Here is a 25,607-nt window from a genome sequence, read left to right on the forward strand (position 1 = left end):
TTGTACGTGATCGATCACAAATAACTAGAAATGATATAACGACTCACTTTTTATAATATTTATGTTTTCTAAAAAATAATTCCTTCGACCTAAAAATGATTTTGACAATAATGATAATAAAAAGAATTCTATTTATCATATTGAATGAATTAAACGAAGCATTGTCATATAACGTTATTTTATGGCCAATTGTAATTAGATTGTTGTTAGGAAATTGATCTTAAAATTTTAGTTCAATCGAAAACATTGGATTCAAAACATTGTAAAGACAAATAAATAAAATATAAATCGACATTTTTATTAAATATATATAAATAAAAGTTTGCATCGACTTTAATAAAGTTACGTATCCTATATGAAAGAGCAGTTTTTTTATGAGGATAAAACAAGATAATAAATTGAAAAACATACAGTGCTTTGATCACTTTTTCATCTGAGATTTGGTTCATTTGAAGAAATCATTGATAACCTTCTGGAAGATTGTCTTAACCAAGACACTGTAAGCCTTCTCCGTGGGATGATAACTGTCCCAAAAGATATCCACATCTGTACATGTTGAGTTGGTTACACAACACTGGCACTTCTATGTTCCCGGTTCTGTTTACAACTTCAAACCCTAAACAACACCAATAAGGTGAAAAAGATTTGTTTTGATTAACCACTGTAAATCATTAGTTTTTTTAAAGTAGGATTAAGTAGTAAATATTTTATAAAAATACCAGATTTATGAGGGTTTTGAATGAGATCAAACAAAGGGTTGTAGACATCTATGTACACAAATCTGCCATCAGGCATGCTTGCCCGAACGGAATTCAATACCGACAACAGCTTCTTGTTGAATGGTGTGGCTGCCACGTTGTAATCTTCAGCACATCCCCTTTGAAATCCTCCACCCAAAGTTCTTTGTGATGGCACACAGCCGATTGGTGGTGTACTGAATACCCCAATTCTCCTAGCTCCCAAACCGTATAGTTCCTTTAAAATTCCACTCAAATTCATTAGAACGAAAATTATAAGTAGTTACGTTATTAAGGTCAAATTATGATTTTGGTCTCGAATTTAGGATTTGACCCTTAAAAATTACCTTTACGAAGTCCGCAGCGGAGTTAACCTTCAAGTCGGTGTAAGCAGAAATATCGTACTGTAATTTCCAAGATGAATTGTGTTCTGTCTTCTCCAACAAGAGCTTTCAACTTGGCTATGTATTCTTTGAAGTTGTTTAACTGGTCCCCCAACGGTATAACTGACTGATAATTCAGACAAAAGTGAAGGAGCATTGATAATTTAAACAGTGTTCCAACCGCGCTGCGATAGACTTGAGGGTCCACAGGTTCACCTCCAATTTGCTCAACTTGGGAGTCACGGGCATAAGTGTCTCAACTGGTCGCACCTGATCCAGTTCGAATCTGGCCAACAACTTTTTGATATACTTCCGTTGGCATAAGACTAGACTGCCTTTGACATGTGTGGCCTCAATGCCTAGGAAGTAGTGCAACAGACCCAAGTTCTTTAAAGAAAATGTGACATACAATTGTTTAATAACCTGCTTAATGTGAACTCCTGTCGCTAAGATATCATCCATAAAGAGCACGATATAAGTGACAATAGCAGGTGAAACAAACACAAATAATGAGCTATCAACACGAAAAGATAATGTTAGGTATGACTCATAAATATATCGGTAAAGAGGACAGAGGATGGAGCGGAGTGAGAGAAGCCTCCGCGGTACGATACAGGGTTATTTTTGTAAATATGTACAATGGTTTATTTATTATAAAAGAAGATGTAACATAAACCTATGAGACTTTGAATTAAATAAAAATTCTAGCGCCGCCTAGGGTACCGAGGAAGTAAGCACATTGCTGAATCTCGTTAAAATTCTTGTGTTCTTTCCGTTTTTCTTTACCCGATTATTAAACAATTGGTATCAGATGTTAGGAGTCAAATTCGAAGTTGCGAAATTTGATGGTCAGGGTAGCTTCGGATTATGGCAAACAATGGTGAAGGATCTGTTGACGCAGCAAGGGATCTTGAAGGCTTTGCGACCTACAAAGCCGGCGTCGATGGAGGAGGAAGATTGAGAAGAATTGTAGCAGCGAGCGGTAGGAACCATACGATTATGTTTGGCGGACGAGGTCATGTATCACGTCATGCATCTGTCGTCTCCAGATGAAATTTGGAAGAAGTTGAAAAATCAGTTTATGTCCAAATCCTTAACGATTAAATTGTATCTAAAGCAACGACTGTATGGGCTGAAGGTGCAAGATGATCATGATTTGGCGCAACACTTGAATGTCTTCAATCAAATCATTTCTGATTTGGCTCTGCTTGATGTGAAAATTGAGAATGAAGACAAAGTGATGATTCTGTTGTGTTCGTTGCCTCCCTCTTACGAACACATGGTGACTACTCTTACATATGGGAAAAAGACTATCAAAGTTGAGGAGATTACTGCAGCCTTGTTGGCTCACAACTAGCGGAAGCTGAATGCAGGGGAAAGCTCTCAAGCTGATAGCTTATATGCCAAGGGTAATCGAGATCGTGGATGGAAGCCAGAGAAGGCAAGGTCTGGGAAGCGGAATTTCAAATCCAAATCTAGGGATAAGAAGACAATTCACTGTTACAAGTGCAAGGAGGCAGGACATATAAAGCGAGATTGTTTGAAGTTGAAAAAGCAGATTGATGAGAAGCGTGATGACTTATCCAATTCTGTGAATGTGGTCGAGGATGACAATTCTGATTGCAGTGAGGTTGATATGCTCTCTATTTCAACGACTCAATTGACGGATGCTTGGAGTCTTGATTCTGGATGTTCTTATCACATCACGCCATATGGAATGGTTTTCAACATACAGGTCGGTTAATTATGGTTCTATTTATTTGGGTGATAATCGATATTGCGATATTGTTGGTATTGGAGATGTCAGAATTAAGATGTATGATGATTTTTGTTCGGACGTTGTGTGGTGTTCGACATATACCAGATTTGAAGAAGAATTTGATTTCTTTGGGCCCTTTGCACAAGAATGGTTTTATCCCTAAGGCTGATGAGATAGGGAAATCATTCGAATTGTTAAAGGAGCTTTGACTGTGATGAAAGGAAAGATGACTGCAGGGAATATTTATAGATTGTTAGGGAGTACCGTTGTAGGTGAAGTTCATTCTGTTGAGTCCTGTGATGATACTACCAAACTGTGGCATATATGTCTTGCTCACCTTAGTGAACGTGGTATGGTTGAATTACATAAAAGAAATTTGTTTCATGGTGTTAAAAGTTATAAGCTCGATTTTTGCAAGTTGTATTCTTGGTAAACAAACTAAAGTTCTTTTCAAGACTGGGAAGCACACAACTGAAGGGATTTTTGATTATATGCATTCTGATGTATGGGGGCCTTCCACGACATCATCTATGGGTGGATCTAGGTATTATGTTACTTTTATTGGCGATTTTTCACGGAAAGTTTGGGTGTATTTTTTGAAACAGAAGTATGACATTTTTGAGAAGTTCAAGCTGTGGAAAGCTGAGGTAGGAAACCAAATAGGACGAAAAGTCAAGTATTTGCAGTCTGACAATGGTACGGAGTAAACATAATCATAATTTATAAACTTCTGTAAGGAGCGTGGGATTAAGAGACATTTTACACTGCGCAAGACACCAAAACAGAATGGTGTTGCGGAACGGATGAACATGTCATTGAATGAAAAAGTCAGATGTTTGCGGTTGAATGCGGGGCTTCCCAAACACTTCTGGGTTAAGGCTGTTAACATGGCGTGTTATCTTATCAATAGATTGCCAAGGGCATCAATTGCTGGGAAAGTTGCAGAAGAGGTATGGACTGGTCAAGATGTTACTTTTGATCACTTACGGATTTTTGGTTGTCCTCCTTATGTGCATATACCTGCTGATGAGAGATCCAAACTTGATTGAAAATCAAAAGAATGCATTTTTTTAGGTTACAAGAAAGGTGTCAAAGGATTCAAGTTATGGGATCCAGTTGCGAAGAAAATTGTGATCAATAGAGATGTTGTTTTTGATGAACAACCCATGTTGCAGCAGAAGAAATACACGACAGTGGTTAATTTCAAGCAATTTCTAGTTGAGAAAACAGAAACTTCTCAACCGACTTCTGGTGGTTCTGCTACGGATGATTTGTAGGATTATAGTCTCGCTAGAGACAGGGTGATACGGACGAATATAAAGCCTCCGAACATATTGGGTTTTGAAAACTTGGTCTCTTTTGCACTTACTGTTAGCAATGATGATCCAATTACTTTTCATGATGCTGTTACTAGTCAGGAAAATGACAAGTGGATGGCTTCCATGGTTGAGGAGATGGAGTCTTTGAATCACAATCGTACATGGTAGTTCGTTCGCCTTCATGAGGGTAAGAAGCATATTGGTTTCAGATGGGTGTATAAGAAGAAACCAACAATAATAGAAAAAGAGGGGGATAAATTCAAGGCTTGTTTGTTAGCAAAGGGTTTTTCACAGCAGAAATAAGTTGATTATGATGAAATTTTCTCTCCTGTGGTCAGGCACACTTCAATCCGAGCAGTACTTGTATTGGTGGCTAGTTGGGATTTGTATTTAGAGCAGATGGATGAGAAAACTGCTTTTTTGCATGGTGATTTAGAGGAGCAAATCTACATGCAGTAGCCTGAAGGTTTCACTCAACCTGGAAACGAGCATTTAGTTTGCAGATTGAAGAAATATTTGTACGGGTTGAAACAGTCTCCAAGACAATGGTACAAACGGTCTGACTCCTATATGATCAAGATTGACTATAAGCGATGTAAGTATGATTGTTGTGCCTATGTTAAGAGCCTTAATGATGGTTCTTTTATTTTTCTGTTACTGTATGTTGATGATATGTTAATAGATACGAAGAACATGGATGACGTTATCAGTTTGAAAACTTTATTGAGTCAGGAATTTGATATGAAAGATTTAGGTGTTGCAAAGAAAATTCTTGGAATGAAAATTTGCAGGGACAGAGACTCAAGGAAATTGTGGCTATCTCAACGGGGTTATGTTAAGAAAATGCTAGAAAGGTTTACGATGAACAACGCAAAACCAGTGAGCACTCCATTGGCGAATCACCTTAAGCATTCATCAGAACAGTGCCCTAAGACAGATAAGGAAGCTGAAGATGTGGAAAAGGTTTCATATTCTAATGTTGTTGGTTGCTTGATGTATGCAATGGTATGTACTCGCCGTGATTTAGCTCATGTTGTTAGTCAAGTTTGTAAGTACATGTCTAAACCTGGTAAGCAACGTTGGGAAGCAGTCAAGTGGATCTTTAGGTACTTAAAGGGTACTGTGCGACATGAAATTATTTTTGGTAGTCAACAGGATAATCCTTTAGTTGTACGATATGTGGATTCAGATTATGCGAGTGATTTAGATAATAGAAGATCTACGACAGTGTATGTCTTTACTCTTGGTGGAGGGCCTATTTGTTGGAAGTCTAATGTTCAATCTGTTGTGGCATTATCTACAACTGAAGTTGAATACATGGCAGCGACTAAAGCTGCAAAAGAAGCTTTATAGCTTACTGGTTTAGTGAAGGAGTTGGGTGTTCAGCAAGGTGGAGTTCAGTTGCTTTGTGACAATCAAAACACTATTCACTTGGCTAAGAATCTTGTATATTGTGCTAGAACTAAGCATATTGATGTAAGGTTTCATAAGATCAGAGAGTTGGTTGCATTTGGATAGATTTTGTTTAAGAAGGTACATACTGATGAGAATGCGGCTGATATGTTCACCAAGCCAGTTACGACAGACAAGTTCATGCATTGCTTGGACTTGTTGAATGTTTTCGAGTTGTTAAAGAAGTAAGGTAACCCAGCCCACATTGAATGTTTCCTAAGGGGCAGGATATTCGCCAAGGTAGAGATTTGTTAGGTATGACTCATAAATATACCAGTAAAGAGGACAGAGGATGGAGCGGAGTGAGTGAAACTCTCGTGTAGTGGAGGTTACAATTACGGTACAAGGTTATTTTTGTAAATATGTACCAGGTTTATTTATTTTAAAAGGAGATGTAACCTAAACCTATGAGACATTGAATTTAATAAAAATTCTAGCGCCGTCTAGGGCACCGAGGACGTAAGCACATTGTTAAACCTCGTTAAAATTCTTGTGTTCTTTCCGTTTTTCTTTACCCGATTATTCAACAGATGCAAAACCCAAGGTAAACAAATAATCACGCAAATTTGTGAACCAATTACATGGAGCCTACCTAAGACCGCATAGAGCTTTATTCAACTCACAAACCAGCTGCTCACCATTCAAACCCTTAAGGTTGCTTCATACACACATCCTCGGTAATATCACCTTTGAGAAACGCATTATTAACATTGACTTGGTGAACTTGCCAACCACGAGTTACAGTAAGAGAAAGAAAAATATTAAGGGTAAAGAATTTTACCACATGACTAAATGTGTCCACCAAATCACAGACCAAAACTTGAGAATAGACTTTAGTCACCAACTGTGCCTTGTAACGAATAATAGATCCATCTACATTGTATTTACCCAAAAAATCCATTTAAACCCATGGCTTTCTTGTCAGCTGGAAGAAGAACTAATGACTACGTTTGATTTCCTATAAGAGCATTATACTCTGTCTCAACAATACCACACCACTGATCATGCTGAAGAGTATCCTGCACACGAGATGGAACATCAAAGGTCGTAGTGTTGTAAACCTTATGACAAAAAATACTTTCGTTGCTACGAATTAACATACAATGGTGATTAGTAACATTAGCAGGTGCTGCAGTAGAGCTACTAGACTCATTCTGGTCATTGTTATCAGCAACTTGTTGAACCACTTTATCAGCAGGAACGTTGCCAAGAACTTCTTGATCACAACTATGTCCTATCGAATGAACTTCCCCAGTAGCCAAGACAGCTGGTCCAACAGGTGATACACTCTCACTAACAACAACTCCTCTCGATTTAGTGCCCTCGAACTCATCTACATTTCATGCACGTCTTGGAAAAGGTCCAACTACAACATTCAATTTTGTGGGAAGCTCTTGTTTATCCCTGAAGTCCATAGTAGAAAACAAAAAATTAGTTTCAACAAACTTTACATGGCGTGAAACATAAACTCTGCCTGAATTGTCAACACATTGATAGCCCTGATGTTGAGGTGAATAAACTAGGAAAGCATATGGTTTTGATATATAATCAAACTTATGTTGATTGTAAGACCTCAAGTAGGGAAAGCATTGAAAGCCAAATACCCGTAGAGCATCATAATCAGGCAACTTGTCATACACCTTTTGATACGATGACTGACCACCAAAGACATTAGTGGGAAGCTTGTTAATAAGAAAAACAATAGTTAGAACTACGTATGACCAAAATCGGAAATGAACCGAAGCTTGTGCCAACAAGGTAAGGGCAATATTAATAATGTAATGATGTCTTATTTCAACCACACCATTTTGTTGAGAAGTACAGGGATCTGATCTGGTGCTGTACACCAACAGTTGCAAGACGAGAGCCTAATGCACGAAACCCACCACATACATCCGTATGTAAAGCTAGCATATTACACTGAAACTTATTTTTAATAAGAGAATGAAACATGGTAAACGCTAGCAAAACATCCAATTTATTTTTTAACAGATAAACCCAACAACTTTTATTGTATATATCAACAAATGAAACATAATACTGTCAGGCAACCGATTGAATCGGTATTGGTCCTTGCACATTATCTTCTACCAGTTCAAACATATGAGTAAAGACCAAAGTTGACCTAAAAAAGGTAAATGATGGGTTTTACCTAAATTATAGGCAACACAATCAGTACTAACATTTTTATTAACATGTGTTTTTAAAATGTTATGCACAATGTTGAATGCAGGATGGCCCAGGCGTCTATGCCATAAGGAGTACTTATTAATAGCATTGGTATTCTGAGTATCAGATGCAGTAACATTATAAATTGAACCACGAGGCACAAAATTAGGCTCAAAGCAGTAAAGACCTTACACCAGTGTACCTTCTAGCTGTACTTCAATGGTGTCTTAATCCTTCACAAAACATTTACTCGAATGAAACTCTAGAAAAACATTTGTAACACCCCTGACTCGTATCTGGCCTGGATACGAATCTGATGTGTCATATTTGACTTTTCAAAAAATATACAAATTATAATTACGAGCAAAATTAAAGTTTTGTATCAAAATAAACAACATAAACCTCTTTAATAAAACAACCATTTAACATACATTTTTACAAAATACCAAAATGTATGAGTTTACAAAATCGATCAAAGCATTTGCAAATTAAATGCTTTATATATGCCAACAGTTGTAATATTACAAAACACCTACATTTAATTTATTCTGATCTGATTTTCAAAAGTGTATGCTATCCTCAACCCAAATCAATCTTCAACTTTCTTCAAACCTACGCGTGAGAAAAACAAACGCTAAGTCGATGACTTAGTGAGGTAATACTAAAAGTGCTAGCTTAATAAACAAAATCTTATTTGTTTTATTCAAAATGGTTTACAAAGAACTCTTCTTATTTCTTATATAAAAAAGTATACTTATGAATATTTTTACTTTATAGGTCTTTGTTCCAATTACCCAAGGTATACTACTGAGAACACTAGGTATTTGAGTAAATTGAGGTTGTGCACTAATGTTGTCACCACATCTCGTAATTTGCACCGAAATGCCACATAATTGTCCCGAAGAGCCATATAGGTGCATCGAAGTGCCATATAGGGTTGCACCGAAGTGCCATATATTTATCCCGAAGGACCACATAATTATCCCGAATGACCACATAAAACCCTAGACTCTTAACTCTTATCATGCCAATTATACCTCTAATCCTCATACATATACTTTGGGCTATTAATCACATAATTATGTTCAATCATTATTCGAAGTATTTCTTATTCACATAGTTTCTCTCTCATAGGGTCTTTTTACCTTCAATTGTTCAAAGTTCACATTTCCAAATTCATATAACCGTAAAACATAGCTTTTATAATATAAATCAAATAAAACATTGCAATATAAAATAAAGAAATTATAAAGTTTTCTATCAAAAACACTGAGGTTGGCTTATCGCAAGCCTTCCTCACTTCTGTTACAAAACCGAGAAGTTGCACTCACCTTTGCCTCATAGAAGTCTAATCTAAATCTTTAACCCTTTCGAATCAATAATTAATATGCCAAGTTGACCGGAAGTCGATTACGTTCAATCACTACACAAAACAATCTAAAATAAATATCGTTCTTCAACTCAATTATATCGAATCAGAATAACTTGGAATGTAAGAAACCCTACATTTCCCTTTCATGTTTAGAAGTATCGGTACTACCCTAACAATACTGATACTTCCCTTCAAGGGTATCTATACCTCCTCATGGTACCGATATCGATATAACATTCGATGTTTCAAGGGTATTGATACCTCCTCAAGGTACCGATACCAATCTGGCATTTGATGTTTTAAGGGTATCGATACCATCCTTCAGGTATCGATACTACCCTTACAGTATCGATACCTCTTCAACAGGTATCGATACTACCCTTTAATTTTCACAGATTTTTCCCTTGAAATATCGGTACTGTTCTAATGTTACCAGTACTTGATGCCCAGAATTGCCATTTTCACCCCAAAAATTACCCAAAACTCCTCCCAAATCTCTCATATACACATACATTAAGCCTTTAAACTCATCTTTATACTTCCAAACCAACTTGAACCCTTTTACTACTCCCAAACATCCCAAATTTCATTAAAACACTTATCTCTAAAAAGCATACCATGTTTTCAACCAAGCTCTTATGAAATTCTAATACTCCTAAACCTTTAATTAGCCCATTGACAAGTCAAATATCTCATTAAAACTTCAAAAATTGCTCCATATCAAAATTTCATTCCTAAACCCATTTTTCAAAATCCTTTCAAATTCACTTATCTTGTTGTTTTGATCTTATATAGGCTTTCCTTAAGCTTATATAATACTCCTACTTCCATTACCAAGCTAATAATTAAAGGAAAACCACAACATTTTGAATTTTACCTTTAGAAGTAAATCCCACGGTAGAAGAAGAAGAATGCAATAAAGGAAAGCTTTCAGATACCCCAATCCATTATTTTAACCCTTAAATAAAGAGATAATTATCCTTTATCATGAAAAGACCATATTGCCCTCTCCATGACTCCACAATTGCTTTCAAGTCCTACATATAAATTCCACCATAAATCCTTAAAATTTTAAATTATTCTAATTCAACCACTAAGTTTATGATTCTTACCTTTTTGGTCACTAACCCTCTAATTAGGATGTTACAACATTGTTATCACATGTAAATCTAGACACAGACAACAAATTTCAAGTTATCTAAGGGATGTACATAACATGTTCGAGATCCAAATTATGAGTAGAAATAGGAATCATTGTATTACTAATGTGAGAAATAGCAAGGGATAAACCATCACTGAGATGCACCTTATCATTACCTGAGTATTGGTGACCCTTTGGAGCTCTAGAACATTCATATGTCACATGGTGAATGGCCCCTGAGTCAGGGAACCGCCTTTCCAAGACTAAGAGAACTCCCTTAGCAATAAAAGAATTTACATGATTTGTGTTGTATGAGCATCCCCAATTGAGTCTTCTGATCCTGCAGACATACAAAGCATTATAACAGTTGTTAGTGTTATCAGTAGTAAATTTACAAACATTAGCTCCATATCCTAATATGATAGAGAAATGACAGCGGGTGATGTGAATGTTGCTCTCGTCTAGGGAACAAACCTAGAAAAGTTTTAGACTCGATGAAAAAGGGCTTTGAATGGGTACTTGAAGGTGGTGGAAAAGATTAAGGTTGTGAGAGGCTTTTAGCTTATAGAAAATAAACAAAGATGTGAGATTAAGATAATAAAAATAAGGGTAATAAAAACTATAAATAATTAAAGACAAGAATAAAGTATATAATAAAATAAAGATGTTCTTATCTCCCTTGTAATAGACGCCCAATATGTTTATGGTATGATCTTGATGGATGATGGATCATTAGAAAGATGATGGAAATATGAGAAAGATGGTGAAGACGAATTTGAAATCAGATAGTCCGATTGTGAGAGAAACACAATTAAAAATTTACGCCAGTAGGTATTGGGGTTAACGCAAACCTGATAGGTTATATGTGGTGGAGTGATTGATGGATAAGTTGATGCTGATGGTTTGTGAATGATGAATATAGATGGTTATGTCCTATCGAACCCTCCTAGTCACAATAAAAATGCAAACTCGATAATACTACTCTAACTACCCCTCCTAATCGCAATGAAAAGGCAAACCAGAGTGTGAAGATCTCCCTCTCAAGAAATCGAAAGAACTAAAGAACAAGATGTTTCTAAGGCACAAAGAAATCAGATCTTTCAAAAATAATCTCTCATTGTATTGTATAAAATAGAAGAAGAGTTGATGATTTACAATGATTGGGAGGGTCTCATTATATAGTGTTTGAGGAGTCCTTGTGGGAACATGAATTATGAATAAAATAATAAAAAATACTATCCTAATCCATGTGATGTGGGCATTATAAATCTAGGTCCTTAAAGGTAGTGTTTGATCTGATAATGGATATGGAAACTAGGAATTTGAATGCATGACTTGATCCTTAGCCGTTAGATATGATGAACAATCCAGATTGAGCTTCTGGAAGGTGGAGGCTTGGAGAATAAGATAAAGGGGCTGCTAGGGTTTTGTCATTACAAGAAAATTACCCTTATAACCTTAATTTAAACTATTCCTAAGATAAAAATAAGGAAAATCGTAATTAATTATAAAATCTCGTATAATCCCATATAGGGATTTATGCACGCATTATCTTCACTAAAATGGTCATATCTTGAGCTCCCGATATCAGATTGACGTGATTCAAGAACCATTGGAAATCTAAGAGACAACTTGTCAGATCTCCAGAGACATGTTGACAAAATAACATTAGGATTCCATTTCAAAAGTAGTCACAAATATGTTGTTCTTTTTTTTCAAGGCTTGGTTGTGTGAGTTTATTTTAAGCTTTAGTCCATCTTCCTTTAATGTGAGCCTTGTGATGCATGTATCATTTTCCCTCTCTTCTAAAGGATTCAAACTTGAATCTAAAACATCAAAGGGAGAAACATTAGGATCTTTAAAACATTCATTCTCATTATACTTATCGAATATATATGCTTTGAATCTTCAAGACTTTGTTCTTCTAATAGGTCCAATTATAAACATTAGTCTAAAGAAGCATTTTTCCATTGTTATAGACTCTATTACGTGTATCATTCCCCCCACTCCTCAAAAGAATTCATCCACGAATCTGAAAATTCAAGAGAAAGAGAATTAGACGTGTGGAAATAAAAAAATTATAAAATACTTACCTGGATCAATGTGATGTGTCTTTATGCACTTCATTAGAGGTTTCTTCCTTGTTGGAATCAAATTCTTGTTGTCGTGAAATCCTATTTTGAACACAATTCTTGAAATCTAGAGTTTTGGTTGAAAATCAACATGGCACCATCCATTGTTGGTTTTCTTCGTGATTGCTTCATATTTTCTTTCCATGGTTTTACTCTTATGTGGAGAGAATGAGTGTTTAAAAACCTTGTCAAGTGGTTCATGAAAGTAGTCCATGAAGTCCTCGATGTGTGGTTCAGGAAATAATGACTCTCCTGAGGAGCTTTTGGACTGCACAACTTGGTCAGTTGAAATGAATACCTATCTCGATCTTTTAACCACTGAAAGAATCTATGGTTACTATTGGTGATAACCTTTGTTGGAAGTATGTATAGTTACCAAGCTTCAAGTGTTTGAACCTGGTAAAAAAAGAGTTTACAAGAATATCATCAACATAGATAACAATGTACTTACCTGCGGAGTAGTTTAATTCATGTGTCGTCACTGAGATAGTACAATGACTAAGGCTTTCTTGGAAGTAGCCTTTTTGTAGCAAATATAATTCTTTGGTTCCTTCAAGATTGTTTGTTCGATGGGGTACGATAGAACCTTGAATTAGATCAGTTTCGTGTTGTTTCCCTCTTTCCAATGATAATCTGTCATGTGGATCGCCTAACGCTTCTTGAAAATATTGTAAGAGAGAAATAAACATACTAGGAAAATCCTTGTTAATGTTAGAAATCGAAACCATTGATTTCCTAAAGCGAACAAGGATGCAAGGCTTTTTTTGAAGGAGGTTCACTCTCAATACTTTTGTGCTTGCATCTACTTTTTTGAGTCACTCTTTTTTTCTCACAAATAGGATCACTCACCTCATGTGAATCATGTCCTTGGCTTTTATGGGTTGTGACCTCTTTTATTTATGCCTCTTTTTCATTATTTTTTCTTTTTCAGTTTTCCCAACCTCCTCACAAAATTTAATCTTATGACTTTCAAGTTCATCTTTTGGTTCCAATGGTGTAGGAAGAAGTAACTGAAGATCGATATCTTCTATTACAATGATACTACCATCGTATTCATCATTGTCATCGTCAGATTCATTATATACGATGTGGAGTAGAAGATTAAGTGGAAGTAGGTAAAGTACCTTGACAAGTGTCTTTGAGACAAAATTTTCGTTGTTTTTTAATTGTGAGGGCCTTCTATAGTATACCCTGAAAATCTACGAAGTCTTATTCAGCAAGTTCATCACGAATGTCTCGATTGAGACATTCCACGAATTGGTAACAGTGGTAATCTTCATTTGGAATTCTCAATCGTCGAATTAAAGGCTTCATCTCTATATAATAATCCTCTACGGATCTTTTACTTTGTCTTAGGCTTTGAAATATTTGTAGGATTTACTCGGTGTAGGAATCTGAAACAAACAGTTTGAGCTCATCCCAGGTTTCGAAAAAATCAATTCCATATAGAACTAAGTAACTCCAAACTCTTTCCTTGTGTCGGAGTCTATGTATAGCTACAGACAGTTTGTCTCATTCAGAGCAATTGTAGTAGTGAAATATGCATTTCATCTCGGTTTTCCACTCATAGTAGTCGTGTGGGTCTTCCACGCCATAGAATTGTGAAATGCTTGATTTCAATATATTTGGTTCGAACATCCTGAAAAACAAAACACTCAAAACAACATGTAAAGAAAATCAAAGAAAAAAAGAAACATCACAAGTCACTCTAAGGAAGCAATACAACTACAGGAAAGAAAACTGATCTTGTACTCGTTAAAACTTTTTCTCTCCAAGAGTCTTTTGATGTTCGTATCGGAGTTTGATCACTAACAAAATAAGATAAGAAAACTTAGGAGTTCTAAGAGGCCAAGGAAAGATAGACTCCAAGTGAACAAGAATGCAAGGAATAACAAGTATGGAAATTAATTGAATCATGCTAACACAAGGAAAAAATGTGTTAGATGGTGTAAAGGAACAATAAAAGGTAAAACAAAAGAACCTAGAAGCAATAGGAGTCAAAGAGAAATTTATGAAATATCCCAAACCCGGAACAGAACCTAAAACGTTGGGTTAACTTGAACAATGTTTTTTAGAGGGTTTACGATCTCCAAAAATTTTGATTTTTTGTGTGGATGTTCCTCAGTGAGTCTAGTTGTGATCTAAAAATTTTCAACACGAAATTCTTTCTGAAACATTCTGGAAAAATCTGATAGTGAGAGGAGAGTGAATATATCAAATAAAATTGAATGGGGATTTGAGGGATTGAATGAACTCCGATTTGGCTGAATTTTGGACTGCTGAACCTTCTTTGTATGAGGTATGATCTTATAAAAAATCAGCTCCAAATTCCTTCATTTTCTTTTTCTTGATTTTTTTTCTTTTGATGAATAAAAACAACAAACTATCAATAAATAATCGAAACTAAATTAAAAGAATACAAAAAGAACATGAAAACGATGATTTTTTGTGAACTAGCTCCATTTGGGTACTTCTACGATTGATGTTTCGAGAACAAGTAAAAAATGTTTGATTATTTCCAAGATTCGTCCCAAATCTAGGAAAGTTCTAGACTTAATGAAGAAGCGAATGAGTTTGAATGGGTACTTCAAGGTGGTAGAAAAGATTAGGGTTTTGGGAGGCTTTTAGTTGCTAGAAAATAAACAAATAGGTGAGATTAAGACAATAAAAATAAGGATAATAAAAACTATGAAGAATTAAAGACAAGAATAAAGTATGTACTAAAAGAAATATGCTCTTATCTCCCTTGTAATAGTCACCCAATATGTTTATGGTCTGATCTTGATGGATGATGACTCATTAGAAAGAGGATGGAAAGATGAGAAAGATGGTGAAGACGGATTTGAAATTGGATGGTCAGCTTGTGAGAAAAACGCAATTGAAAATTTATCTCGGTAGGTATAGGGGTTAATGCAAACCTGATAGGATATATGGGGGTGGCATGATTAATGGATAAGTTGATGATGATGGTGTGTGGACGATGAAGATAGAGGGATATGTCCTATCAAACCCTCCTAGTCATAATGAAAAGGAAAACTCGATAATACGACTCTAACCAGCCCTCATAATCGTAATGAAAAGGCAAATCAGAGTGTGAATATCTCCCTCTCTCAAGAACTTGGAAGAACTAAAGAAGAAGATACTTTGAAGGAACAAGATAATCAGCTCTTGCAAAAATGATCTCTCGTTGTATTGTATAAAATAGATGAAAGTTGATGATTTACAATGAGGGGAAGGCCTCCTTATATAGTGTTTGAGGAGTCCTTGTGGGTACATGAATAATGAATAAAATGTTAGGAAAATACCATCATAATCCATGTGATGTGGGCATCATCAATCTGGGCCCTTGAAGGTAGTGCTTGATTCGATGGTGGAGATGGAAACTAGTAATTTGAATGCATGACTTGATCCTCATATGTTAGATGTGATGAACGATTCAAATTGAGCTTCTGGAAGGTGGAGGCTTGGAGAATAAGATGGGGGCTGCTAGGGTTTTAGCATTACAAGCAAATTACCCTTATAACCTTAACTTAACCTATTCCTAAGATAAAAATAAAAAAAATTCGTAATTAATTATAAAATAATGTATATTCTGCATAGGGATTTCTGCAAGCGATGTCTTCACTAAAATAGTCATATCTTGAGTTTCCGATATCGGATTGACGATATTCAAGAACCGTTGCAAATATAAGAGACATCCGGTCAGATATCCAGAAGACATGTCGACCAAAAAAATCAGGATCCCATTCAAAAAGCAATCGCAAGTCTGTTGATCTGTTGTTCTTTTCCAAGGCTTGGTCGTGTGAGTCCATTGAAAACTTTAGTTCAATTTCCTTTGATGTGAGCCTTGTGATGCATGTATCATTATCAAATTTAGAGCACGATGCTCCAACTCCTTTGAATTCTTTGTTGAACCTGTACCAGCATCAGTCAACCAGGTGGCCAAGTTTTCCACAAAGTTGACACTAGTGCCGAGACTGACCTTTTACTTACCATCGCCTGAATTGTTACCTCGATTGTTACCACTTCGAGTAACTTCACTCTTGGATGGAGAACCACCAAATCCTCCACCACGATCATGGCTAGCCATATTAATGCTAATCGATATCCTGGTTGGATCCGTAACACGAGCTTCAGCATCTATGAGAACTGAGGTAATTGTGTCAAACGTATACGGCTCACGAATGACGGTTATCGTAGCAACAAACGGTTCAAACTCAAACGATAAACCATTAAGCAAAGTAATTATCTGCTCAACTTCCAAGACTGGAAACCCACTCGTAGATAAAAGATCACAGATCTCTTTGATTTGTGTAGCAAACTCACGAATCGATAGATTTCATTTTCTAAAAGAGCGAAGCCTAAAATGAAGGCTCAAGACCTTGGTAGTGGTAAGTTTAAAGTTTCATAACCATACCCCATATCTCTGATGTAGTTTGAGCACCAACCAACTGTGGTAAGATGGATGGACTGATGGTAGACAACAACCACGTCACCAGAGAGTTATCTTGCTTCTTGTACTGACGATAAGCAGGATTGACCGCACCACTCTCATCAAAGATCGTTTGCGAGGGGGACAATCCAAGAAGTTTTCCAATTCATAACCTCGAACTATGAATAAAACCTGTTGTTTCCACAAAAGCAAGTTAGTGTCATCTAAACGTACACTAACATACTTGTTGACAAAAGTAGATTCAATCTGCCGATTGGCCACAGAGCCACTTCCAGTAACTCCATCTACCATGACTGAAGAAGAAAACACAAACCAGAACCACTACAGAGCGAAGCGAAGAAGGACACGGACCGCAAATACTAACCTCGGGCACTTGAATCACCGGCGAATGATACCATATTGAACCAGCTAGGTAAAAATTACGTCAAGAATCTTGTGGTAATAACCAGAAGTAGAAGAACAGCAAAAAAAAAAAGTTAAGAGAAGAATTAGGGATTTGTAACGAGCGAATATCAAAACACTTAGTGGAGTGCACCCATATTATGTTAGACAAACAGAAATCGCAACAAACCTCAACGGTCAAATCACATTCACACTAAACTTAGCCGAACCCATATTCAGAACTGGACCACTGATGTAACAATACCTCGATACTAAAATGCATAAGTACTGTGGGAAGTTATCTAAGGTAATGGTATTATCTTGTATTCTCACAGATTGTTTTCTATTAAAAATCTTAATTTTTTCTCGCTAAATAAATATTATGAAATCAAATAAAATTATTTTATTTCAATATCTTGTATTACTAAAAATAATTTTTAAATCAATTTTTTTAAATATTTAGATATTTAAAAGACTCGATTAGATTAAATTGAAGTAATTGATGAATATTCATTGAGATCAGATAATAAAAATTTGTTTTTTTTTTAATTTCGAGTTATTCGAGTTGAGTTATCTGAGTTAACTCGAATTTTTAATTCGGTTTCCGAGTTTGATCCTAGTTGAAATTTTGAAATTTCCAATTATTCGAAAAATTAAAAAATTGACTAAGTATTTTGATAGTTATACGATTTAGTCCCTGATTTTATTATTCCTTCAATTCATCCTTTATTTTAAGTCTACTTTTTCACCAAATTTAAACCACATGCTCTTAAAACATCTTATAATACAAATGTACTTTCAATTACTCTTTTTGGTAACAATTTTTTTATTTTTCAATTTAGTCCCTAAATTTCTTATAATTTTATTATTTCTTCAATTCATCATTTATTTAAGTTTGTTTTTTACCAAATTTGAACCACATACTCCTAAAAGATCGTTGAATATATATGTATTTTCAATTTCTCTTTTTGATAACGAATTTTTTATTTTTTAATTTAATCCATCAATTTTTTATAATTTTCTTATTTCTTCAATTAATCATTTATTTTAAGTCAATTTTTACCAAATTTGAACCACGTGCTCCTAAACCATCATAAAATACAAATGCATTTTTAATTACTCTTTTTGATAACAAAATTTTTATTTTTCAATTTAGTCCCTTAATATTTTTATAATTGTTTTGATAATTTTCTTATTTCTTCAGCTCATCCTTTATTTTAAGTCCCTTTTTTATTATCAAATTTGAATCACATGCTCCTTAACCATAGTAGAATACATATGTAATTTTAATTCCCTTAATTTTATCAAATTTCTATTTTTCAATTTAGTCCCTTAATTTCTTTTATAATCTTCTTATTTCTTCAGTTCATCATTTATTTTAAGTCCGTTTTTATCAAATTTGAACCACATGCTCCTAAACTATCTTATAATACATATGTATTTTCAATTTCTCTTTTTGATAATAGATTTTCTATATTTTTTCAATTTAGTCCCTCAAATTTTCATATTTTCCTTATTTCTTCAATTCATACTTATTTTAAGTCTGTTTTTACCAAATTTGAACCACGTGCTAGTATATCACAATATAATACTTATGTAACTTCAATTCCTTTTTTTTCACTAAAAATGTAATCATTCTCTTTTTGCTTAGTCCCTTAACTTTGTATTTTACTCAAATTTGATCTTTTGACTACAATTGTTTGTAAATTCTTTTTTCTCACCAATTCTTTTATTCCTTTATACTATCATCAATATTTTACCCAAATACTTTCTTTAAAATATAATAATATGGATATATTTCATAATTTTAGATTGTAGTTGATATATTAAATAACATTTTAATACGAAAAGAATATAAAATATATATATCTTATATGGTTATAAAAAGTCAAAAAATTGGAACAAATCATTGTCATAATCCTATAAATAATTATAATAAAATTAGTGTAGACACTCGAATAACTAGATTCAAATTTCTTAAACTCAACTCGATTATAAAATAATTCATGTTAAGTTTGAGTTATAAAATATGACTCGTAAACTCGAATAACTCAAAATCTTTTAACCATACTTAGATCAAATGCTCACCACTAATTGAGATAATGTATTATCATTTAGCGGGACAACAAAGCTGAAACTAATTTGCTGGTTTTTTTCCTACTTCGACAAACACAAGGAAAAACAAAATAATGTTCTTATAGGCTCTGAATTTGTTCATTTCATTGGATAAAACTACCAAGAAGAAAACCGAGATCTCTAGTGGCGGTGGAAAGTTCCCCTCGAGTTAAACAAAATCAACTTCTGAAGAGAGTATGGATGGTCATGGGCAGGGTTTTGGTTTACCCTACTTCAATTCAATCTGATATATAACTTAAAAATTAGATTCGATTCAAAATAATAAAAAATATTATTTTTATTCAATAAAAATAATAATTTAATTAAAAAATAATATATAGAGGTATATTATTATAATTATTCCTAAATATATAAGATAAAATTATAATTTTTTAATCAGATCGAGTATTTTTCACTCTAAATCCGACTCGATCCAAACATTATATTTAAAAAACCGACCCTAGAAGAGAGCAGTCATTTCCAGTTAAAGAAATTCAATATTTTATGAATCTTTTTGGGGTGCAATACAAATGAGGAAAATGTTAATTAACCTGGAAATATTAAAAGTTGAATACATCTCACCGAACCCAGACTATCATCACTTTAGAATGGGTAGACAAAAGTACATAATATAGAAACCTGTTTACCATTCACAGAATGTAAGTTTATTTGTGGGAATAAAAGATTATCAGAGAATAAGATTACTGGGAATGTTGTATTTTGTGTTTGGTTGGTATAGAATAAATGTAAGATTACTGTGTTTGGTTAAAGAAATAAAAGATTATTAAAATATATTTGACCAAATTGTCCTTATTATATATTTGTTTTTTTAACAAGTTGAAAAATATTTAAATATTTTATTTAAAAAATTTAAATTCATAAAATTTATATATATTTTTTTACAAAATTGAAAATATAAAAAAAAATTTAATGAAAAGGTAAAATTTTATTTTAACCCCTGAACTTCATATAAAATTTCAATTATAGATTTTTTTGTAAATTTAAAATAATTTAAGGATAAATTTATAATTTAACATTCATAAAATTTTTATTATTCAATGACAGAACAAAGATATTTTTAAAAAAAAATTTTAAAGGCATTTTAGTCAAAAACGCTGATAATCCAACAATACCTAAAGAAAGGAACATAATGACGTTTCCGGTAATATACCTAAAAAAATCTACTATTGGTAATTTAAGATTATCGGGAATGACATTCCCGACCAACCAAACGGAAAAATAGGATTTTCATAGAAATCTCACATTCCCCATCCAATCACACCCTAAAATAAAACATACCATGACAATTACATGAATCAGCTTTTCTTTTTCTTTTTCTTTTTCTGCCTTTGCTTTGTTGCTTTCTTGTTAGACCCAAAAAAAATCTTCATGCTCGCCTCCTTTACAGATTTACAGACACGAAAGGAATCAAGAAAAGCTTCACAAGACATGCACGAGCAAAGGTGTCTGCAAGGTAGGAAGAGAACGCAAGATCTCCAAGAGTTGCAGTGTTTGCAAGCAATGTTTTGCTGCTGTCTTCTTCCTTCGAATTTCCTTGTTGATCACACGAGCCACAACAAAGGGACTCGGCATCTTCGGCCCTGATTAGGCCCTCATTGACCTGCTCCAGTGCGTTGCTTAGATCCAACACCATTACTTCGTTTGCTTTCGCCAGTCTTTCCCATGTCTCCCTCTCCATTTTAGCTTCCTCGAGGCAGGCTTCAAGCTCCACTGTTTTCTTTGTTGCCCGTGCCAAGTCTTGTTCTTTTTGCCTCATCAAGTACGAAGCCTTCGTTTCCATAACCTTTATCAGGGTCGCCACTTGTCGCTTCCTTTCTTCTCGTACAACAGATTTTAGCCTTTCATTCTGTTTCAAGATAGTGAAAATTTTGAGTTATCAATTTCTGATGAAAAAGAAATTCTAAAGAAGGAAAAACTTGCCTGCAAATGAAGAATGAAATCAAGTTCCTGCTTTTGCACCTCTAATAGAGCATCTAAAGATTGAGAAAGTTGCATGGTAGGAAAATTGTCACAAGTTGAAGAAGAAGAAGAAGCCAAGTTCTGAGCGTTTTGGTCCAGAGGAGTAGGGCCTTGAAGACTGAAGCAAAAGTCAGCATCAAATGAAAGAAGAGCAGGCTGAAGGCCGAGCATGGGGAAAGGAGAAGCCAAGTTTTCAGGATACAACTGCGCTTGAACAGCCATAATAATAACTATGGAAATTCACATATATGCTGGGAAGAAGGGTATTAATAAGAGAATCAGAAGAGATGCATGACCCAATTTCTCTTTCTTAATAGGCATAACCTCTCCTTCTTTATTGCTTTGGTTTCTGGTTTAGCTGAAACAGACCGTCAAGCCGTGCTTGTTAATATTTTTATATCTAATATGATTTATTAATGGAAGAGACATAATAATGATGTGCTTTTGGAGCGACGTATTAAAGGATTTGTTTATTGTTTTTGGTCAAGAAGGACCCAAAAAAAGAATTAGAGAATGCTTAGGAGTCTCTCTGGTGTTGTGTCAAATCGAAAACGAAAAAAATAAAAGGAGAGCATTAATAAGAGAGCTATAAAGGTTGCGGTAAACGACGACGTAAACATGCAGATTTTGTGGCAGCAAGTCACACAACTATCGGGGTCAGAAAGAGTGAGGAATTCACTCCACAGGGACGTTACAAGAGGAGCGGGTGAAGAAGATCCTAGAATTTGTCAGTTTGGTCAGACTGAATAATACCATTTCTATTCATTTTTCTAGGCTTTAGAATTTTTTTAAAATAATTTAGATTGTTAATTTATTTTATACTTAATAAATTTTCAAGTTATAAAAAAATAAATTGGTTTTTATCTCTAAAAATCATTGTTAATTTTTATAATATTAATATAACGGTTCACAATATTAACGTGATAATTGACGATATTGACGTATTAATTGATTATTAATAATGATATGATAGAAGAATTTAGGATAATTTACGTATTTAATACATAAACTATCAATTTTGATATGCTTTAATACTTAAACTTTTAATTTTGTTTCAAAACCATACCTAAAATTTAGTTTTAGTTTCACTTTAGTAACGTTTGTTAAAAACTTTAGTTTTTGTTTTATTTTATTACCTTTTCAAAATTTAAGTTAAGTTTTGTAAAAAATTAAAAGTTTAGGTACTAAAACGGATAAAAAAGAATTGTTTAGGTACTAAATATGCTAAGTTTTTAACGATAGAGTACTAAAATGAAATGAAAACTAGAAGTTAGGTATGATTTTAAAAAATTTAAAAGTTTAAGTACTAAAACATATCAAAATTGATAATTTAGGTATTAAATGCATAGTTTACCCAATAATTTAATTTTAAAAAAAATTAAAACTTAAAATTATTTTTTTAAAGTTTGAACACTTATTTAATTTTAAAAAAATTAAGAACTTATTTAAATTTAAAATATAACAATTATTAAATTATTAAAAATTAAATAAATATACTAAAATTTCACATTGAAAATACTATTAAAAATTTAAAATAAAAATTATCACAAACTATACAATACTAATTATAAATCTTTTAAAAAACATTTAAAATTATTAAAAATTTTGATCAAATCAATTTTTTAGTACGTTGTTCCTCTCTTTCCTACGCGACTATCGATTGTTCTGGGGAAAGTATCACGTACGATAATCTTAATATACGGTTAAGAAAAGACGTTACTGTTTTTGTTATTATTTTTTAACAAAACCAGTAAAAAATTATCGGAAACATTATTATTTCTACCGATTTTGTTATTATTGGGCGTTTTACCAGTTTTGTTAACATATCCGGTAAAGCGCTACTGGTTTTATTATTTTTTCTACCGGTTTTGTTATTATTGTGCACTTTACTGGAAATGTTAAAAATATTTATGTTTTAGGTAGAAATAATAATGTGTTAAATAATTTTTTACCGATTTTGTTAAAAATAATAATAACAAAACTAATAGTTCCTTTCTTTAGCCTTATATTAAGGCTGTCGCACGGTAAAAATTCTCATCGTTCATATATTTCACAATATTTTTGTCATCCAAAAATGATCGTGACAAAAAATTAAGGTTACCTCTTTGTTTACTGTTCTTCGGGGTTCGATTTTCTAACTTCATTTTAAGGTTTGTTTTCGGTTTGGTGTTAGTTTAGGCAATGAGTATATTTGAGGTTATTGATGTGGTGATGATTTGTTAGGGTTAGGGTCGACACATGATTTAATGTAAAGAGATAAAATTTTAAAATTTTAAAAAGAGAGAAATTTATAAAATTCAAAAGAGATAAAAATAAATTTTTAATAAAAAATATATAAAAAATTAAAATAAAAAATAATTTTAAAATAGAAATAATTCGATAGAATGTATATTTTTTAGAATTAAAATTATTATTATACTATATCACACTATTATTTATATTATTCGGACAGATAAATTTATTGGTGAGCACCAAAATAAAAAGTAAAATAAATAATATTATTAGGCATAATTTTGGAAAAAAAAAATTTAAAATAAAAAGTTAAAAATAAAAGGTAGCAAATTGATAGTTTAGAAAAAAAATACTATAAAAGTGTTTTGATATGGAGGATAAAGATATAGTTTTTGTGAAGTAGTGATGGTATTCCTTATTTTTCATAATGCCACCGCAGTTCCTATAGTTTGTCATACACATTAACCTCCAAAACAAACATAAACGCCTCATCCTTGTTTACAAAGAGACTTACGGAATTCGCTGAGGGAGCCTAAACCGGACCTGAGAAGCAGGGCACCGAGCAGCCACCCCGTGCCAGTACATGCCACCCTTGCACATCTCCTGAACTTCAACGTCATCGTCAACGCCTGAAATAGAATTCTTGGCTTTACGACTGACGTCCCACGCCAGAGCCCCGACAATGATTAGACCCACCACCGTGTTCGATGCCATTAGCACAAACCCACCACCGAAGCTCCTCCCGCACACTAAACTATACGCCTTTATCCCTGCTATTAACGCCACGTATATCATCATCAAATTCCCAATCACCGCATCACATACGGCCATATCCACCCCCCACGATTCACAACTCAGGGAAGAGACGGCCAAGGTAATGAAGAGAAAAAGAATCTGGTGGAAGAAGAATGGATCTTTGGAACGAGTTAAATGAGTTGTCTCGGGTTTTAAATAAATAGTTTTAAAATATTTGGCGATTTTTTACTTCCAATAACACAGTGACACGTTTCTATTTTATGCTTTTTAATATAGTATTTTAGTATGATTAAAATTGGGAACAATTTGTTTATTTATTTGCGGTTCTGATTTTTTAAAATAATTTTCAAAGGTGTTCTACATGCTCGTGAGAAAAAGGCAGTTGGCCATTTTTCAATACATCATGAGGAAAACGTAGAAGGCAAATAGGTCATCCCAATGGAGGGCGTGATAGAGCCACGTTGTGTTGGTGTTGAAGTTGAAGTGCTCTCAAATCGCATTCATATTTTATTAAAATTTCTCCTTTAAGAAGACGTGCATTTATTTATTATATTATCGACTCTAGTACAAGGATTCCATATGAAATTTCATTAACTGACGCTTCTAATTATACCAAGGTATGGATCATGTTATATCTTATTAACACAAGCTCTAATAGATAATTAAATTGAATTTTGTTATAATTTTAATGATTGAAGTTGATTTTATTTAAGTTTATTTAATACGTAATAACTTGCTTTAGACAAAAATGAATCTTAAAAAATTAGAATTTTTGTGACCAAATAATTGATTTTATAAACAGAGAACATACCTTAACCTTTAAAATTATAATAGAGAATTATTTTTGGGTTTAGGTTTGCAAATATAATAGGAATATTGAGAGAGTGATTTGAAATATTCTGAGTTTTGTTATAGATATCAAATTTTAGGATATATGAGATATCATGTATTTATACATGTTGTGATCTCATTTATAGTGAATTATTATTGTTATTATTCGAGGAAGTAGACAAGATCGAATCACTTTAAATCTTACCTATTGTGCATGTCTTATTTTATATTGATATCACATTCTTTTTTTTTATGTTCTACAAATTCCTAACGTATCAAAGATGTGACGAACTAAAGTCGCTTTTGGTGGTTAATACTTGATTTCCAATGGGGTTTATACGACATAACAATGATTAAAGTCAAGTTTAGAGTATCTCAAACCGAACATGATGTTA

General features: G+C 33.6%; 2 protein-coding genes and 1 pseudogene across 2 annotated transcripts; all 3 read right to left on the reverse strand.

Moving 5' to 3' along the window:
- Nucleotides 1-654: 654 nt before the first annotated feature.
- LOC120113484 (GDSL esterase/lipase At2g24560-like) lies at nucleotides 655-1,582 on the reverse strand. Its single transcript, XM_039134632.1, has 3 exons — nucleotides 1,337-1,582; nucleotides 1,085-1,171; nucleotides 655-975 (listed from the first exon to the last, which is right to left on the reverse strand). Exons 1-3 carry the CDS (start codon nucleotides 1,580-1,582, stop codon nucleotides 655-657), a joined length of 654 nt encoding a protein of 217 aa, XP_038990563.1.
- A 19,147-nt stretch (nucleotides 1,583-20,729) lies between these two features.
- LOC120113485 lies at nucleotides 20,730-21,615 on the reverse strand (annotated as a pseudogene).
- Nucleotides 21,616-24,126: 2,511 nt separating this feature from the next.
- Nucleotides 24,127-24,484, reverse strand: LOC120113546. Its single transcript, XM_039134675.1, has one exon. It carries the CDS (start codon nucleotides 24,454-24,456, stop codon nucleotides 24,136-24,138), a length of 321 nt encoding a protein of 106 aa, XP_038990606.1. The 5' UTR covers nucleotides 24,457-24,484; the 3' UTR covers nucleotides 24,127-24,135.
- Between the last annotated feature and the right edge of the window lie 1,123 nt (nucleotides 24,485-25,607).

This window comes from Hibiscus syriacus, unplaced genomic scaffold (genome assembly GCF_006381635.1).
Source record: "Hibiscus syriacus cultivar Baekdansim isolate YM2019G1 unplaced genomic scaffold, ASM638163v2 tig00110209_pilon, whole genome shotgun sequence".
NCBI lineage: Eukaryota > Viridiplantae > Streptophyta > Magnoliopsida > Malvales > Malvaceae > Hibiscus > Hibiscus syriacus.